This window comes from Camponotus vicinus, unplaced genomic scaffold (assembly GCF_025532165.1).
Source record: "Camponotus vicinus isolate PSW18456_S1 unplaced genomic scaffold, iyCamVici1.0 SCAF_3, whole genome shotgun sequence".
Classification (NCBI taxonomy): domain Eukaryota; kingdom Metazoa; phylum Arthropoda; class Insecta; order Hymenoptera; family Formicidae; genus Camponotus; species Camponotus vicinus.
This window is the reverse complement of record NW_028141967.1, coordinates 18,535,569-18,554,679: the sequence shown is the minus strand read 5'-3', so window position 1 is coordinate 18,554,679 and position 19,111 is coordinate 18,535,569. Positions and strand designations below refer to the sequence as shown.

Here is a 19,111-nt window from a genome sequence, read left to right as displayed (position 1 = left end):
TAGGTTCAACTGGCCTGAAGAGTACGGTTAGGGTACGCGGTTAGGGTACGCGGTTAAGGCACGCGGTTAGGGCACGTGACTAAAATATATACGTGATTAGATGAGGTGATGATTAGAGATAGGTTCCTCAAATCTCGAATAATTTTAGTTAATCAGGAAGTAGGGTTGTTAAGGCTATTAAGTAAAATCATTAGAATTCTTCTATTAATATTAGGGTTGTTAGGGCTCTTAAGATCATTAGAATTCTGTAATAGTAAAATTGTTAGAGCTATTAAAATTATTAGAACTCTTTAATAGTAGGGTTGTTAGGGCTATTAAGTAAGATTCATTCTTTCTTTTAATATTCCAATAATCCTAGGGGTAAATTAAAATTATTTTAATTAAGTTGAATTTATTTTTAAAAACGTTGTAAAAATTAATATAACATGTTTTAAAAATAAAAATGTTTTAAAAGTGAAATTTAAATTATCAAAATTATCTTCAGAAATATTAAAGAAATTGCATAATTATTAACCTTTAAGAAATCTTAACATGTTATATTTTATTTTAAAACTTAAAAATATATGTGTATTAAATCAAATATAATATTAAATCCAAATGTTAATGCTATCAATATCAAATTATTATATCGATGTTATTAAATATTTGAATAAATGAAATATTATTATTTGATATTGATAGCATCATAAATTTGTAAATTGTAAATTGTAAATTATAAATAATTATAATTGTATTTAAATTATAATCTAACATTGATATTTTAATTGTAAAATACAATACAATTATGACTATAATTATATTATATGAAATTATATTTACGATTGTAAATTCTTATATAAATTACACGAAAAATTATCGAAAGTATACGTATAATGATTATATAATAGTAATTAACATTTATATTTATATAGTAATTCATTAAATTAAAATATTTGTTTTTGTAGTATATATTTTTGGAATATTCATAAAAGAGTAACTGTTTGTATTTTCACGTCAAAGAGTCATTAATAAATTCGGTAAATTTTTATATAGAATGTAAAAATTCGATGTTAAATTAATGATTAAATATAAGCATTATAAAATTTGGCAGACACCTTCGTTACAGAATCGCGAGTCAATTATTATAAATTTAATGATATACTTTCCGTTAGCTTTATTTATTTATGAATTCGATATCGCGCGGAACTGAATATTCTTAAAATAAATTATTAAATTATAATTGCGAAAATACCGTGTTCTTTCCGCGTTCTCTTCGCGTCCTTATACAAGATTATCATTTTAACAAAAGAATTTTATCGCTGTCCCTCTCGTCAGATAATATTCCTAAATATTGCTAATTGAATATAAAGAAATGTCGAATAAAAGAGTGAAGATTCGATGTGATAAGTCAACGATTATTACGAAATATTAGCTTCACAAAATTTAACGATCACCTTCGATATTATAGAATCGCGAGTTAATTATTATGAATTTAATAATTTGTTTTTTCAGTTATATTTGTATTTACGAATTTTTTTTTTTCGTATCGGAAAATATTCATAAATAAATTAATAAATTATCGTTGCGAAAACATCGTGTTTTTCTCGCGTTCTTTTTCGCGTTCTTAGACGAGATTGTCGTTTTAATAAAAGAGTTATCATTGTTCCTTCCGTTAAATAAACGTTAATGAAAGTTGCATGGCTCGTACCGCCGAACAGTCGAAACGATTTTCATCATGGAGAATTATTTCTCACCGGTTCTTGTGAGATCCATTTCCTGTTAAAAATTGGGAATTTTTATTGTAAGATTGAAGAAACTAATCCCAGGTTTTCCTGGCAATTTCCGAAAGCAATGATTTCGGTAGTAATTCAACGACGATACACTTCTTTAACGTCGAATTAATTTAAATAATATATATTTAGAAGAGAGAAATGTGTCTTTTCTTTTCTTCATTAAAAATGTTCTATCATTATTAGGATTGGTATTATTATTGTCTATATATATAATGCCAGAAAGATTTAATAGTAGATTAAATATGGATATAGCGTTGTGTATAAATTTTAGTTTTTCAAGTAATTTCATATTGTAATTAATTTGTATAAATTTTTTGATAAAAATGATTACGAACGAATATATTTTTAATTAACATAATTTGTCTCTTTTGAAAAATTATTTCTAGGTACTCTGGATATTAACATTAATTTTTAATTTCTTTTAAGAAACTAATTGCAGGTATTGGACATCCATCGCCATTTTGAAATATTAGTTTTTAGGTATATACCATTTTATATATATGTATAATAAAATACATGCACAAATTCACGTATCCAAAATATTTTTATAATTTTTAATAATGTTATATATTATATATACGCGAAATTATACATGAATGTTACATAAAATGTGCGAATACTTAAAAATTTCGAGACAAATCGAATGGGTACCTCTATATCAGTAAGATATTGATTAAAAGAAACGAAATTATTAATTTAAACGTTATAAGAATAAGAATCTAGAGAATTAATCAAGAATTAATTGTTTAAAATTATTTGATTTATTTTATTTTGCACACTGTTCGAATTGAAATTTTTTAAATCTTGCTGATATCGGGTTCGATTCGTTTCGCGCGCGCGAACAGTACCCCAAATTATGTGTTCGCACATTTAACACAAACTCCAATGATGCATGTATTTTATTATTTATAAATATAATCGTTCGTAATCACATTTCTATAAAAAAAATCGTTATATTCATTTAATTTTCAATGAAGAAATATATTTCTTAATAATGGAAGAACATGTTTTTTGATGTGCATATCAATTTCGTGAATTGAGGATAATGACGAGGGATAATTGTCGTTGATTTATTACTGAAATCATTGCTATCGGGAATAGTCTGGAAGATCCAGGATTCGTTCCCTCCTACAGTGAAGTTCCCGACGTTCAATGGATCACTTAACTTTTCTTCGCAGATTGATCTTGCGAAATCTGATGTAATAACAAGATGTTAATCGTTCTCCATTTTTAAGATCGCTCCTCTTTTTATCGGATTACCGGTATGTCACTCGCGTATCTGCAATTGAATATTCTGAATATTATCGATTTATTTATTTGTCGCGTTTTATCGTGAATTTTAAATCGCGATTTATCTTATAAAAATTCGCAAGTAAATCGGTCGGTGAATTGCATATTCACAAACATTACAGACCTCAAATGTTTGTCGAAATATTTTCGATTTTCTATATTTACGTGATAATAATTATATCGCGCACGTGTCTGTTGAGAGCTTCGATTATTATATTATAAAAATTATACGTATCGCGATCAAATATTCCGCATATTATCGACTTATTGATTCGTAGCGTTTTCTCGTGAATTCGAGTCGCGATTTATCTTATAAAGATTCGCAATTGACTCGGACAGTGAGTACTGTGTTCGTAAATATTACAGTCATCAAATTGTCTGTCAAAATATCTTCGCATTTATGCGATAATTATATCGCGCGCGATTATAATGTCTATTGAGGCGCTTCGATTATTATATTATAAAAGGTATACATATCACAATCGGATATTCCGAATATTACCGATTTATTTATTCGTCGCGTTTTCTCGGGAATTTTAAATCGCGATTTATCTTATAATTTAATCGTTGACTTATACATTGAAGCTTTGTTTATCTTTCCATGTCTTTGAATATTGTTTTTAATAGTTCGTGCAAAATGCTGGTAGTGCAAATATTTACTTCTATAATTTAAAAGACGATCGATAACTTTATTAATGACTATTTTAAACGTGATTCTTTATATTATTTAAATCTTATTAAACTCTACAATTACATCGATTATTATTAGAGGGACTTTGAAAATCATTCCGAAATTCGTTCCGTTATTTTCTATTAAACGTGACCACAACGCGATTTTTAATTATATTTTAAAGCTTATAGAGCTCATTTCATTTTATTCAGCTAATCATGCGCGAAATAGGATATGTATTTTATTCTCAATCAATGAAATTCGTATAAAGTTGCGTATTAATCGCAAATAAATCGGACAGTGAATTTTATGTTCATAAACAATACGGATCACAAATGTTTGCCAAAATATCTTCGTCTGTCATCATTTGTGTGATAATAATTATATCGCACGCGTGTCTATTGATGGTTTCGATTATCATATTATAAAAATTATGCATATCTCGCAATCGAATATTCCGATTATTGTCGATTTATTTATTCGTCGCGTTCTCCCGCGAATTTTAAATCGCGATTTATTTAGTAATTTAATTGTTGATTTCAAAGTTTATTCTATCTTTTCATTTTGAATATTTCCTTTAATAATCTATACAAAATGCGCCAGTAATGCAAATACTTTCTTTTACAATCGAAGAAATGATCAATAATTTTATTAATGACTCTTTTGATCACGATTATTTATGTTATATAAAACTTATTAAATTCTATTATTGCATATCTATTATTAATAAATGTCGCGTAATTAATCTTCGCTGATCAGTCTCGTCTGGACTATGTAAAAATTTTTAATAAATTTTATATTATACGTATATTTTGGACATTTTCGTGTAATAAATTATTCCATGTAATACATTATTTTGTATTAAATTTCGAATTATATTTTATATTAAATTTGTATTATATTTTGTCATATATTTTGTAATATGTATTTAGCATAAAAATATTATGCATAAAAATATTATATTAAACATAAAAATATTATGTTGGTATGAAAATTATAATAAAAATATATAAAAATAATGTTAGCTATATTAAAATGGAACATATGAATTCTTTATATTTTATATAAAGGAAGAGACTTAAAATATTTTGCAACATCTATATTTTTCGAGTCTTAATTATAAAAACTTCAGAAGAATCAGTGATTAATTTGACAAATTCTATACATGTATTAATAATTAAATTTTTAAATAATTAAAAAAATGATTGATAAATATCAAAGATCAGTTTACCGCTAATTAAGAAGATTTATAGAAATACGGTTAAAAATGTTTTTATCCCACAGCAGGCATTTTGTGTTTTGTAAATAAAAAGATATAAATATGACAATGAATATATAAAAATATTTATTTCTTTGAATATTACAGTATCTTTCGCGATTGAATAATTTATTTACTATCAATTTACATACATAAGTATCTTATTATACAGCACTGGTGCTACCGGCATTTCGTGCACATAGCACGGAACAAAACCAGAAATTGTGCACATTATGTATTACCCTCTGAGAACATTCATGGACATTGGCTTTATAGTTCATGTCCACGTTTTCAATGTCCATAGAGGGAGTATCGCTTTTAGGGATCACCTAAAAGCAGGCCATGACATCTCTCAGTCTTCTCTCTGGTTTATATCGGAACGAGAACGCGGTTCACACACACCATCAGAGAACCACGAGAGCGTCCCGTTTGACCACGTTGCGATTGACAGCCAATTATATCTACCTGTGCCTAGGGTAATTAGCAACGATTGACCAATCAGAGAGTCCTATTTTGAATTGGCCAATTGGCGACGTGGTCAATCGGGCCACCGCGTCCTCATGTTGACATCGCTGGAACGCAGACTCTCTCTGCTCTCTCTTTTCTCTGGTGAATGTAATCGAATAGATTTGTAGGTAGGTTAGGTTATATTGTGTCGATATTGACGATTTTATTCACGATATTAATTATTTCTTATTTCTTAGTAAAGTTGAGAAATATGTCAAATTGGCGATCGAGTCACAGCAACGGTGCAGAGCGAAGGGATATGTATAAAAATAACAAAGAGGACAGACGTGAGAGGAGTAACGATTCTCACAGAGATAGATCGCAGAGGGAAAGGAGTAGAGACAGAGATCACAGAGGTGGTAGACGCGAGCACTCCAGAAGAGACGATGAGAAGCAGAATGGGAAGAAAAAATACGAAAGATCGCCAGGAAGAAGAGAGAATAGTCATTCTAGATACAGAGAACGCAATGATAGGAGTAGAAGTAGAGACAGAAGGGATGATACTGGAAGAAGACGCAATGATCAACATAAACAAAAGAGGAGCTCAGAGGATGTAAAAGTTAAGACAGAATCTTCTGAGTGGGGAAAATCGAACATAAAGACTGAAAAAGAAAAGCCCAACTTCGAAGTATCGGGAAAATTAACAGAGGATGCTAATACTGTTAATGGAGTAGTTATCAAATATTCTGAACCGCAAGATGCCAAGAAACCCAAGCGCAGATGGAGATTGTATCCTTTCAAAGGCGAGAAAGCATTGCCTACATTATATATCCATCGACAGTCAGCTTATCTTATGGGTAGAGATCGTAAAGTAGCCGATATACCTTTAGATCATCCCTCGTGTTCCAAGCAACATGCTGCTCTGCAATATCGTTTAGTTTCCTATCAAAAAGAAGGAGGTATCGAAGGTAGGAGAATACGACCATATATTATTGACTTAGAATCAGCAAATGGAACATTTGTAAATAATGTAAAGTTAGAACCAAGAAGATATCATGAATTGTTAGAAAAGGACGTAATACGATTTGGCTTCAGTACAAGAGACTATGTCTTATTGCATGAACACAGTAAGGATGATTCTTTGGATGATGATGTACCTCTTACAAATGAAACTTAGGTAAATAATTTTGTTGTTCTATACTGTATTATACTTATTGTATTACATATTTATATAAGATAGAGTATATATGTGTGCATAAACTTAATTAAGCATTAAAATTTAGAGTTATTTATAAATATATTTTATGGAAAAAAGAAAAAAAAGATGCCTAATATTTTCTTATTAATGATAAAATGTAACGCGATACAAATTTTACATTAATAATGATTTCTCTTTCCTTCTTACATTAACTCTTATATGATTGAACATATTATTATTTGTTCTTATTATTTCAACTAATTAAAATATATTTGTCTTTTCTATTTTTTAGGATTTAATTTTAACAGAGAAAAACATCTAATGAATATATATGGAGACTGATATATAAATCAAATTGATACATCTGGAGAATCAAGAGGACAAGATATATCTGAGAGATATATATGAGAGATATATATCTGAGATATGAGAGGAAAGTTTCAATATGTGTATAGATACAAAACCCTTTTGGACCTTTGAAGAGACCCTTTTATGCGTATTAAATGTTATATACTTTGAAGGGATGTAAGATAACAGCTCTCGAAAGTTCCTGAAAAATATATTGAAAATCCAAAATTTGATGGTAATTCATTTTCCACTTTTACATTTTACTGTGATATTTTATAAATATTTTAAAGGAAGTTAAAGAAAAGAATATATTTTGTATAGGTATAATTTTTTCGTTAAATTAATTAAAACTCACTTTTATATATATTTATATATTATTTACAATTATTAATCCTATTCACTGATTGATTATATACATATACATATATAAAATATATTCTTATATATATGTATATAAGGCAACTTGAAATCTAAACTTCAAGCGTAATCAGTCCATTGGTGTAAATTTCATGAGATTTTATACATTAAAAAACTTATCTTTTCAAAATAAGATTTTATACATATACAATTTTATATCATTAAAACTATATAGAAAACTTAACAATTTTTATATCACTTTCCATATTATTCTTTAATTATCAAATATGAAATTTGTACAATGAACAGTGAGAAATTTCGTAAGTTATTCAATAAATATATTATTTGAAATATAGTGATTATAAAATTAACTGTACTTCTCTCATTTATCATTAACATATTCTTATATTAAATAACAGTTTTGCGATTATTATTAAAATCGCGCAATATCTATATGTCACAAAACGGTCTGCCATAAGTTGCGTAAGTTTTTGAGTATAAAAGTTGATATATGTACATTATAATGGCAGTTTAAAGCTATTTAACTCTGTTTGCTGTAACTTTTCATTTTCTTTACATATAAGATGCTCCAATTTTAATATAAGCAGAGTTTTTTAATATGTGATGTGTATTTCATATATATTTAAAAGGCACCTGTGCTAAAATAAAAAAAAAAAAATTTTTTGAGCAAAATCGTACTAGCTGTATCTTTCAACGAATTAACAAAATAAATCCATCTAAACAGATCTTGAAATAAGTCTACCATAAAAATCACTTACAAAAAAACGCCATGGAGAAAATAGTACCTCGTAATAATCTAGAAATTATTGTCATTGTAATTATTTGTTGTTCCAAGTCCTATAGATCTACTCGAGCATAACTCAGAACATTTAATTATTAACTTTGATAATTATTTGTCAATTCAAAAATAATTCATAAAATTTTCATTTTTTTTTAGATTCACTACGATCAACGATTTATGATCCATTCACTCTGACAGCATCCGCACTTATATTTGTATACGTTACAATGTTGTTGCCTTCCTCAACTACAGGCGTTTGTCGCAGTAGATTCAATAACGCGCTATTTATTACAAGCGGTATATTTGCCTTGCCATTTTGCAAGTTTGAGTGAGTCTTTTGGATCTTCGGTAATGTACACTTTGTCATCGCGTTCTCGTTCGAAGGCACTTCTCCGTTTCCTGCAACGCTCGCGAGGACGTTGAGCTTCAGACATGGGAGGACTGTTTGCGAATTGATCAAGGACGAACTGGGACGCGTGGAAGGCGCCAAGCTGTGCGAACTAGAGCTCCTACCCTCGATGCTCGTCTCAGAATCCCTTCGTCCGCTTAAATCAGTCCTGTATTTTCGTCCGTTCAAGGACGAGAAAGAATCCCTCTTTGGTATCGTCTTTGCAACTGAGTTCACCGACTTCGAGCTGTCCAATGTATTGTATTTTTCAGGTATCCCCGAAATCGACGCACCCTTTCGATCTGGCAAATTCAGACTAGTGATCGATGATCTCTTTTCATATAATTTTCCATCAGATTGCTTCCGTTCTTCCGTGGAATGTTCCTTACATTCCTGTGTGATCTCGGTGGGCAAACTGCATTTACGATCTTGATTTATGCAATTAATCATGTTTATATTTGCTAAATTTTGATCCGAGATCTGACTCGAACGAGGTACTTCGTAACCATTCGTAGGATTTTCTTTTAAGACATCCTCGTTATCCGCTAATAATTCTAGATACTTCGGAACCTCACCGGATTGTCGATTGAGCATGGCATAGTTTGAATTTTGGAGGAAAGGTTGCATATCTCGGCTTCCCTCGGAGCTGCTGGACTTCCAGGAGTTTCCTATACAGAGTATCACGATTACAATTTATAGTAAAATATATTAGAGAATCTTATGAATTGCAAAACTTGTAGAAAAATATATTTTTTTATAAAAAAACAATAATTTTTTAATATCTTGATATGATTTTTTTTGTATCTTTTATACATGTGTTATTTTTATATTATCTTGTAAATTATGTATATGGATTAATTATAATTGCAGAAGAAATATGAACTTGTAGTAATAACAAATGAAAATATATTTCCTCTTAGCGTAGAATGATAGAAGCAGATGATGTTTATTGAAACCCACCTGAATTATTATGATTTTGATTCTTGTCAGCAAAGTAAGCCATGTTAGACACGCCTGTAAGCACGAGCCATGCAATGATAAATATGTATTTAAGCAAAGAGTAATATTTCCAGTACATTTGAAGATTAAAAAAGCAGATGATAATGATATTTCGTTATATGTGATTTTAATAATGTCGAGTTGAATGTATGAGAAACATGCTTATATTTTTCGATAAAAAATGATGATATTTGATTGATGTATTTGTAATTGAAATTAATTTAAAAAATAATAAATTAGTATAAGTTTTATTTATCATTTTGCATTTTTAATTTAATAACAATTTGTAGAAAATGTTTCCTTGCAATTAACCATTTATAATTTGTAAGCTATCGTATGCATTATAAAATATTATGTGCTTTGTCTCATTCATTTCTCTTCTATCCATGTGAAAGAAACACTTAATTTTCATATTAATGTGTGTAACCATATTATAATAGCAAAACGAGTGATTCATGAAAGCATTAAATATTTTATATATAATGCAGGTGCAAGTAAAAAAAAGTTGCATTTTCTCAGTTAACATTCTGTTGATTTGTAGAAATTAATTGCTTCATGCAATGATATGAAAAAAAATTAATATTAACTTACCTCTGCGAGTTAAATATTGTCCAGTATGCACTGGACTCAATATTGCGTCTTCTATGTTGCTTCTCAAGGCGACGATGTTTTCTAGACAAATCTTGAAGCTTGGCCTAGCATCCGCTGTGTCCCAGCAACGCATCATTAATTGATGCAATGTCGCTGGACAGTTGAGAGGTTTCGGCAGCCTACCACCCGCACGCACGTAATGTAACACTTCGAGATTAGTCCTGGCAGGATAAGGTTGCTGACCCAACGACGTAATTTCCCATATTAACACACCGAATGCCCAAACGTCACTCTGTGAAGTAAATATCCCATCCACCAAGGATTCCGGTGCCATCCAGCGAACAGGTAATAGACCTTCCCCTTCCTAAAAACGTGATTTTTGCTAATTAACTCTTTCGCTCAAGCTTTTAATTTTTTAAATAAGCATGCATTACGTGCTAAAATCATTTTAACTTATGTATCTCTTTATAAAGAAAAAAAAAAAATTATTTTTTTAAATTTTGTCTAGCGTATATAATATTATTTTTACGTGAAAGTATAGATGAGTAGTTTGTAAAAGTTTCTTTATCATTTTCAAAAATTGCATTTACCTTACGGTAGTAATCATTCTTGTAAATATCTCTAGCTAGTCCAAAGTCACCGATTTTCACGACACGATTCTCACGATCCCTCGCTGACACCAAACAATTTCTACACGCGAGATCTCTGTGCACGAAATGCAATTCCTCCAGATAACGACAGCCCCGCGCAACATCTTCGCACATGGCGAGCAAATCTTGCAGACGCAAAGCGCGCGAATCTGTGGGTTGTAAGGCTCGATTCTCTCTCAAATAACTCAACAGATCACCAGCTTCCATTAATTCCAATACGAGTAAGGGAGGATCGGTGTCCAAACAAACGCCTAATAGCCTTAACACATGTTTATGTCGAAAATGGCTCATTAGTCTGGCCTCTTGCAAAAATTCTGTTTTCTCTTGCGAAGAAGCATCCTTTCGCAGCATCTTTATAGCAACAGGTGTTATGCCCGGCCCTTCTAAATCCTTGGCTACTCCCTGAAATACCTGCAAAATATTCAGAATTAATTTAAAAATTATTTAAAATGCAAATTTCATATATTTATATAAGAATATAAATTCATATGTAACAATATATATATTGTATAGAGGAAATGTTAAAAAAAAACTAATTTTTGTACCTTTCCGAATGCACCACTACCTAGAAATTTTGCTAACGTGATTTGTTCTTGTTTGATTTTAGGCAACGCAGAATCATCCGGATCATTTTGCAACGTAGAAGCGTATAATACGTTAGATTGAACAAAGTTCCCGCGAGGTATCTCGCGAAGAGTTGCTAATTCGACGTCGGATATTATTGGAGGTAGAACTGCCTTTTTATCTTCTTTGCGTTGTCGGTAAACTGCTAGATAACGTCATGATACATTTGTCTAATACTACATTGCCAATATATATTATTTTTTATCAACATACTATTTCTTTTTCATGAATTCCATATATTATATCTGAATAAACTCACAATTAAACACTTGAGTTACTAAACATACTTACGGCAGAAAAAATAACAGGAGCAAACCAACATTATAATAATAACGATTACAATAAGGCCTAACATGAATGGTAAGTGCTGCTGTGTAGTTATATTTATTAATCCTCCGGTAGATTCTGTTAGATCAATGATCGAGCTTGATTCACTCCAAGCGCCGAAACCATAGGCATTTTTAGCTCGCACGCGAAATTTTATGTATTTCTGATCCATGTCTCCGGTAATTATCCAGTAATTATCCGTTCCATTATAATATAAATTCCAGTATTCGTTCTCGGCGGCTTCGTTATCTTGTTTGTAATTGTCGTCGGTGATTAAGCCTTCCAATCGATATAAAGTTACTTGTGAACCATGAGCTTGAGCAGGTTCCCAATTTAATTGGTATACAGAATTTCGAAGCCTCGTTACCGTAGGTTTTCCAGGAGCGCTCGGGACATCACCTTTATTATACAAGAGATAATTATAAATAATATATTTCTTTGTTTTATTTTACTTTAATATACTATTTCCATTTGAAATTTTATTAGCGTCTCTCTATAGCAAATTTAGAAAATACTCTCATCTAAGCTCTCATAATAAGTATATTAAATACTTTCTATTTTATGTTTTTATTTACTTACCTAACGTTTGAAATGTAAATCTTTCATCAGACGGCCATATAAAGTCCTCCGCATATGTGGAATATTTCAATATCAGACGAAATTTATACAATGTACGCGGTTGTAAATTTCTTATATGATATGTTATTTTGTACTGTTTCAACTCAAAGCTGTCTGCGATTTGCCATCGCGTGTCCAACGAAACATCCTTGTATTGTAGCGTGTACTCGATCGTTAGATTGATGTTCGGGATCCAAGAAATATTCATACTATTCACGCTTCTTCCGCTTAGAGTTAAATTGTTCGGTTCCGAATACATGTTGATAGTTTTTTTAAGGGTCTCATTGTATAAATTGGTAAAATTGACGGGATACACACGCACGTATACCTGATACTCCTGGTTTGGCAGGAACGGCTTCAGCATCGTGAAAAACCTGCCATCCTCCGTAAGTTGGAGCTTATCCTTTATCACCTGTTCGCCCTTGTGTCGAGACCCGTTCACCAAGAGAGGCGATATCCAATGTACCTCGTAATGCACAGCCGCACAATTTAATATCTTAGGCGGCATCCAATAAACCGCTGCCAAGGTTGGCGTTAGCACTTGAACCGTAAAGTTTTCCGGTGCGTAAGGTTTGCCTGGATCAGTCATCAGCACTACATCTAAGCCTGATAAGGTAGGCAGGTTGAATTGTTTGATGTAAACATTACTCAATATTAACTGCAACGTGTAGTTTGTGAATGGCTTCAGATTCTGGATCTCGTAATGTCGCTCATATGTCCGCAACTCGAAACCTTCGCACTCTTGACAATGTACATGGATAATGTATAGCGTGCTGGGTAAACTATAATTCTCGCAACCGATCTCGGGACTCGTCTCCGGAAGATTGACGACGATACTAGTCGCCGTTGCATTCACTCGTTCGATAGTGTAAGCTTTTCGGCGAGGTATCAGACATTTCGTTGTAGGATAAGCTTGTAGAGATTTGCCGAAGGCTGTGATGTGACGTACGTTAGGCAGATAGAGGTTCTTTATCTCCGGTTTAGACATATTTTCTTTGTCCACGGAAAAAGGATACTCTTTTCTCATGAAATAGATTCGATTTTCTGTCGCATTGGACCAGTAGATGTTCACCTTGTCAACCGTGAGAGACGTGAGAGTCGCTGTTTTGAAGCCCGCGTGTAATACTACATTGCACATGCAACCGTAAATGTCAGCTACGTTTAAATGTCCCTCCATTGATACCCAGTATATCATCGGTTTTTGGATATTAGTTTTATCAACTGTCATCATCGGCATTACCGATGAACTAAATGGACAGGTACATGTCTTATTTGCATTATTTTTGAAAAATGGTTGCACGTTTCTCCCGTCGAGATCCGATTGCATTATTATACCTCGATCATTTGTCGCTTCAATCCAATATAAAGATCTAGAAAATATGTGTTATATTTTAATTATATTTTGTAATATTATTTGAACGAAATATAACAAAATTTAATGAATTTACAATTTTTAATAATCTTGTGCAATGGTTTGAGATTACATAATTTATGATATTAGTTACAAAAATAAGTTTTTTAAATATTTATAAAAAAGAGATAAATGAAGTTAATGTTTTATTTCAGATGAATAAAAATCAGCATACCTCAAAGACGGCAGTATATCTAAAACTGGAATATATCTTCCTCTTCTTACAATATTGTTATATTTAACTTCGCCAACTTTCCACATAGATAAGTCCAGTTTCATGATATAGCCGCTATTTTCTCGATTATATGAATTAGTACTATTATATTCTGTCCAATACAGATTTCTTGCTACCCAATCGATGCAAAGGCTGTGCGCGCTATTTTTCAAAGCAAGTATTTTTGTGGCGTTGGCTCCGTTGATCTCCGATGTCACTAACTCCTGCATCTCACTAATCCAATAAATTTCATTTTCAAACTCCAGATAATTGACGTCTGTCGCGCTATGCCTAGTGAGCGTGTAATTAATCTCTCGATCCAAGTCAGACATTCTTACAGCATCCGCGGTGGCGACCAATAATTGAGGCACCGGATTCTCGTACGTGGTCGACACGTCGATTACATCCGTGTAAGGACCAGGACCAATTTTGGTATATGCTCGTACTTGAAAGTAATATGTCATATTGCGTCTTAGATTATGTGCTGTATACTCCAATGTCGAGGCTGGGATGTTCTGATCGTTGTAGAGTTGAATTCGGTTTTGATTTTCGATGGACCAATATTGGACCATGTATCTTTCAATCACTCCGTTTGTAAACTGGGGCTGATTCCATCTATAAAAAGATTAAGAGACATTTTAATTGCTTACAATAAATCTATAACAGACTCAAATCTTGTATATATGTCATTAAACGTAAGAAAAAATAAAAGATGGTAAAATTTCAGATTCTTCACCTGAATATCACGAGACGATCGTTTGTTATGAACTCATGACGGAACTCTTTGTCCACGAAAGCCCTAGGAAACATCGGCTGAGTCGGCATGCTCTCCGGTGATTTCAAGATCTTCCGCGAATTATGTGCCGATTCCCAGTAAGTAAAAGCTTTTACAGTAACCTCCAGGACGGAATAAGGAAGAATTTGATCCGAGTTGTTATACGGTATTGTCGTTTCGTTCGTGATTTCCGGGTTCGAATTCGTATTGATGTAATCCGCGAACTTTACTTCGTAGAAAACCGTGCCATAATTAACGTTTTCCACTGGATCCCATGATATGTTAAAATTTCTCCAAGTTCCTTCGACTCTTATGCTATTAATGTCGACAGCGTTCGGCGAAACCATTACGGTTTCCGAAGTTAAATTCTTCGGGTATTGATGAAGCGCGGGATCCATAACGGCCACCATATGTAAGCCGGATAAAGTGATTCCGTTGATCACGGCGGTATTTTGACCAGAGAGATCGCCGATCACTGCATTCATACCATCCTGCAGCCATAGCAGATGCTCGGAGAAATAACATAGAGGTCCTTGCACATTTGGATCTTTCAAAACAGAAACCTTGAAATACAAATTTATTGTTTATTAGAAATAATAATATTCTAATTTTAGAATAATATTATTATTAGAAATAATAGTATTTTAAATAGAAAAATTAATTAAATATACTAAGCTTAAATATACTAATTAATTAAATATACCTTTTCCGGAACGATTTTGTGATTCATTGGAATTCTTTCGGATGTAGGTGCTCGATAAACGATGGATCCGCTTTCGTAGCTTCGAACGATCCAATAGACATATCTATTTTCGGTGTCGAGTGTGAGTCCCATTACTTGTTTGCCATTAAAAATTTCATCCGAATGATAATATCTCCTGTTCTGGCCATTCAATCGTACAACCTCCACAGCGTGACCAGTAGACCAATACAAGTATGCTTCTAGAGAATCGATCATAAGTTCTTTCACGATTGCTAAGATAGACATCGGCTCTTGTTGAGATCCATTCAAATTTGCTCTTGTTATCTATAAAGTTAAGATAATATTGCTATGTAAAACTTTTCTATAAAGTATTCTTGAAATCAAATAGAGTATATTTTTGACATTACTTTAACAAAAATTCTTTATTATAATAGTTATAGATTCTTGTAGTGTAACGGCACACGCTTTACAGAATTAAAATAAAATTGGTAATATAAAACAAATATTTTATATTAAATTATAATTATAAGAGTTTATACAATCTAGATATTGAGATATTTCAAAAACATTACTGTCAAAATTATGATAACATTCATGCAAAAAATTGCGTATTCTAATTCATTTTAAGTTAAAATATATTTAATTATACTTACTATCTGTTGCTTTGGATTCGCCCAATACAACTTCTTCGATAACCAATCCACGGCGACACTCCCCACCGAATGCGTGATAAGCCTCGTCAGCTGATGAGTGCTAACATTATAACAATATAGCGCGGAATTATTTCCTACTATGTACAGCACATCCTTATACCAGCTAACGTCGACAATGTGGAATTCACTCTCGGACTCTCTCAGATTTGTTTTAGAAACGAGCGTATCTATATTTTCACCGGTTACGTCGCTTCTCAAAAGTCCCTCGTTCGACGACCACAAAATAGACGCGTGCGAACCATCTCTAAATATATAATTTAATTTAGTAAATCAGGAAGAACCAACGTAATGTAAAAGAAACATTTTTTCAAAAATCTTACATGTATATAAAATTTTAATTAAAAAATTAAAAAGACAAATAAAGAACATGTAGAGAGAAAAAGAAAGAAGATAAAAGGAAAATATCCAAAACTCTCTCAGTATAAAAGAATCTATCATATTTTTATTATTATTTAGTTTAATAAAATTATTAATTAACATTACGTTAAAGTTCGCCCGCGAAACTCCGCGGACCATGGTCCTCTACCAGCATTCGTGTATGCCGCAGCTTTGATGGAATATTCCGACTTTTCTCGCAAATGATAGACAGTATGTGACAATCCAACGATATCTTTCTGATGAATAGTTTCGCCAGTCGATTCGTCTATTATTTCAAGCTCATATGACCAGTTTTGATAAGCACCTTTTCCTTGAGAACCTAGTAAATGAGGAGCTTGCCAGGAGATCTTGGCTTTTTCTGCTCCTAGGACAGCTTGTACTCCCGTAGGTGGATTTACTGGAACGGGAATGGGTTGGCTTGCATTCATCAATATGTTCACACTGATGAAATTAGTGTCGGACCTGAAGATGAGGATATTTATTATATGTCATCTCGAAATAAATAAAATGAGTTTTGAAGTCAAAAAATCAAAAAGGAGAATCTTATATTAAACACTTATTATTTGATTAATATATTTAGTATTTTTAAATTTTTTTTTGAGAGAAATTATGCCGAGAAAAATATTAAACGACTGTCATATATGTAATATATATAGTACTACTGTAAATGCTATTCACAGTATACACTACTGTGTATATTCAATAAAATTATTATTATTATATCGTTTTAATAATAGAAACGTGTAATAGTTTCAAGTGAACTCCGAACAACCGTATCTCGAAGATATTGTTAAGCGAACAGCTCAATATAGGAACTGTCTTTCTTAAAAAGATTTATCGTTTTATTGTTTATAAATTATTTTCTGTTTTAGAATTTCTAACAATATTATGTACATTTAATTATTACATTCAAACACGATTATACGTACGGTTATACGTACGAAAAATGATGACAATTAGCGTTTTAAGCCAAATGTTAAATTAAAAATTAAACTAAAACATAAAAATACCTGTCAAGATAGAAATTGTGAAAATATTTTTTTTGTTCACGATGATAGCCTTCGGTTAGAACATTTGCACCATTAGTCCAATAAAATAAACCATTTGCCATAGCTAAAGAAACAACGTGATTGAATATGGGTTTTTGTATATTGGGGCGCTGATCAAAATAGTCACGACCATAGAAAGGCAGCGCTACCACTGTATTGTTACGGTGATGAGCAACAAGCAATCGAAAATTCATATGATCTACCGTGAAAGCACCCAAATTTCCATCCTTGAGAACTAAATATGGTTGAACCTAAAATAATAAAAATAACATCAATTCTTAAAAAGATCATTAAAAATTTTTATACGTTTTTTTATAGTAAGATGTCTTTTAAAATTATTTTAAAAATTATTTTATTTAAAGAAAGTAAAATATATATTAATATTAACAGTATATTAAAACGATGTACATCTTAAACGCTTAAAAATTTTGCATCTGTTAGTATAACGTTAAAGATAATTGTTTTAGTAATATAAAGTTATAAATGAAAAAAGAAATTCATACCTCGTGTTTCACACCGTTGCTGATATCCGCCAAATCTAATTTAAACAATCCTTCTTTAACGACCCAGAAAATGTAACCATTGTAAGGATCGACTTCGATTTGCGAGGGTTGTGTCAAAAATCCAGCCTTAGCTACTATCAAACCTTTGCCGTCCAAATTGCATCTGACTATCTGCCATACTGTGGTAGTGGCGTGTTTTACTTCTCCCAATACATATAAGTGAAGATTCAACCAGTCAACGGAAAGACTTAATGGTTCGAAGTTCACTCGACCAGGACTTAGAATAGCTTCCGGTTCCGATCGCTCGATAATCGAAGTACGATACACGTAACCCGTCGAAGTGGAAACATATAATTGAGCGAATGCCACGTGTATTGCCACTCCGCGTATTGTACTTTTGGTCTCGTAAATAACACTGGCTGTATCCAACATATTGGCGCTTTGCATCGTGACTTTATGTTCTTCGCCGAGGATGAGAATCGGTTGTTGTGTATCCTTGACTAAAAATTGTTGTTTGTAATTAGTTATTTATAAATTTAAATTTCAAGTTCATTGATATGGACATGAATTATATAAAATCTAAGAATCGGCAGCCGAGGATGGATTTGATTCATTGAAATAATAAAATTAATTCAAGTAATCTGCATAACATTTAGATAGATTTATGTAATATCATTTTTGTTAATACTAATGTAAATGTATATTTTTTGAAACGTACAAGTAGGTTCTGGAGTCGTAGAGATATAGATAGTTGCAGGTGGACCTTCGCCAACTCCATTTCTCATAGTCACACTGATAGAATAATTCTGATTAGCTTCGAGATTTTGAAACATGTAGTGATTGTCGTTAACTGGAACATCCTGTTGATAAAATATAATATATATTTTATAGCTCGTAATCATCTCACTGCGAATCCCTTGCTAGGAAGTAAATATGCAATTATAGGAGAAAAAAGACGCCATGCCAGAAACTTATTTCGCAGATGATCTGGTTCATACAAGTCATTGAATTTAATGTTTTAACGGA

At 31.8% G+C, this 19,111-nt stretch overlaps 2 protein-coding genes and 1 long non-coding RNA gene across 5 annotated transcripts in view; 2 read left to right on the top strand and 1 right to left on the bottom strand.

Moving 5' to 3' along the window:
* The first annotated feature begins 5,520 nt into the window (after positions 1-5,520).
* LOC145969455 (smad nuclear-interacting protein 1) lies at positions 5,521-7,211 on the top strand. Of its 2 annotated transcripts, none has more exons than XM_083095602.1 (3): positions 5,521-5,625; positions 5,695-6,614; positions 6,928-7,211. In XM_083095602.1, the coding sequence occupies exon 2, from the start codon at positions 5,709-5,711 to the stop codon at positions 6,612-6,614; it is 906 nt and encodes a 301-aa protein (XP_082951728.1). In that variant the 5' UTR covers positions 5,521-5,625; positions 5,695-5,708; the 3' UTR covers positions 6,928-7,211. The 2 variants fall into 2 exon arrangements, with proteins under 2 accessions (XP_082951728.1, XP_082951729.1); XM_083095603.1 differs by having other exon boundaries at positions 5,602-5,621.
* Positions 7,212-7,229: 18 nt separating this feature from the next.
* On the top strand, positions 7,230-9,457 carry LOC145969457 (uncharacterized). Its single transcript, XR_014438101.1, has 2 exons — positions 7,230-9,024; positions 9,089-9,457. It is a non-coding gene; the product is annotated as an uncharacterized LOC145969457 (long non-coding RNA).
* Positions 7,465-19,111, bottom strand: part of LOC145969452 (proto-oncogene tyrosine-protein kinase ROS-like) — a 12,547-nt gene continuing 900 nt past the window's right edge. The window contains exons 2-16 of one of the 2 annotated variants that reach the window (XM_083095596.1): positions 18,804-18,945; positions 18,086-18,585; positions 17,544-17,833; positions 16,639-16,995; positions 16,096-16,399; positions 15,443-15,766; positions 14,701-15,302; positions 13,926-14,579; positions 12,301-13,709; positions 11,686-12,120; positions 11,316-11,539; positions 10,711-11,181; positions 10,121-10,484; positions 9,491-9,544; positions 7,465-9,198 (exon numbers count right to left, since the gene is read on the bottom strand). In XM_083095596.1, the coding sequence (XP_082951722.1) occupies positions 8,318-9,198; positions 9,491-9,544; positions 10,121-10,484; positions 10,711-11,181; positions 11,316-11,539; positions 11,686-12,120; positions 12,301-13,709; positions 13,926-14,579; positions 14,701-15,302; positions 15,443-15,766; positions 16,096-16,399; positions 16,639-16,995; positions 17,544-17,833; positions 18,086-18,585; positions 18,804-18,945 (7,011 nt within the window). In that variant the 3' untranslated portion in view covers positions 7,465-8,317. The remainder of the gene's footprint in view (positions 9,199-9,490; positions 9,545-10,120; positions 10,485-10,710; positions 11,182-11,315; positions 11,540-11,685; positions 12,121-12,300; positions 13,710-13,925; positions 14,580-14,700; positions 15,303-15,442; positions 15,767-16,095; positions 16,400-16,638; positions 16,996-17,543; positions 17,834-18,085; positions 18,586-18,803; positions 18,946-19,111) is intronic. The other variant, XM_083095597.1, reaches the window with a different exon arrangement.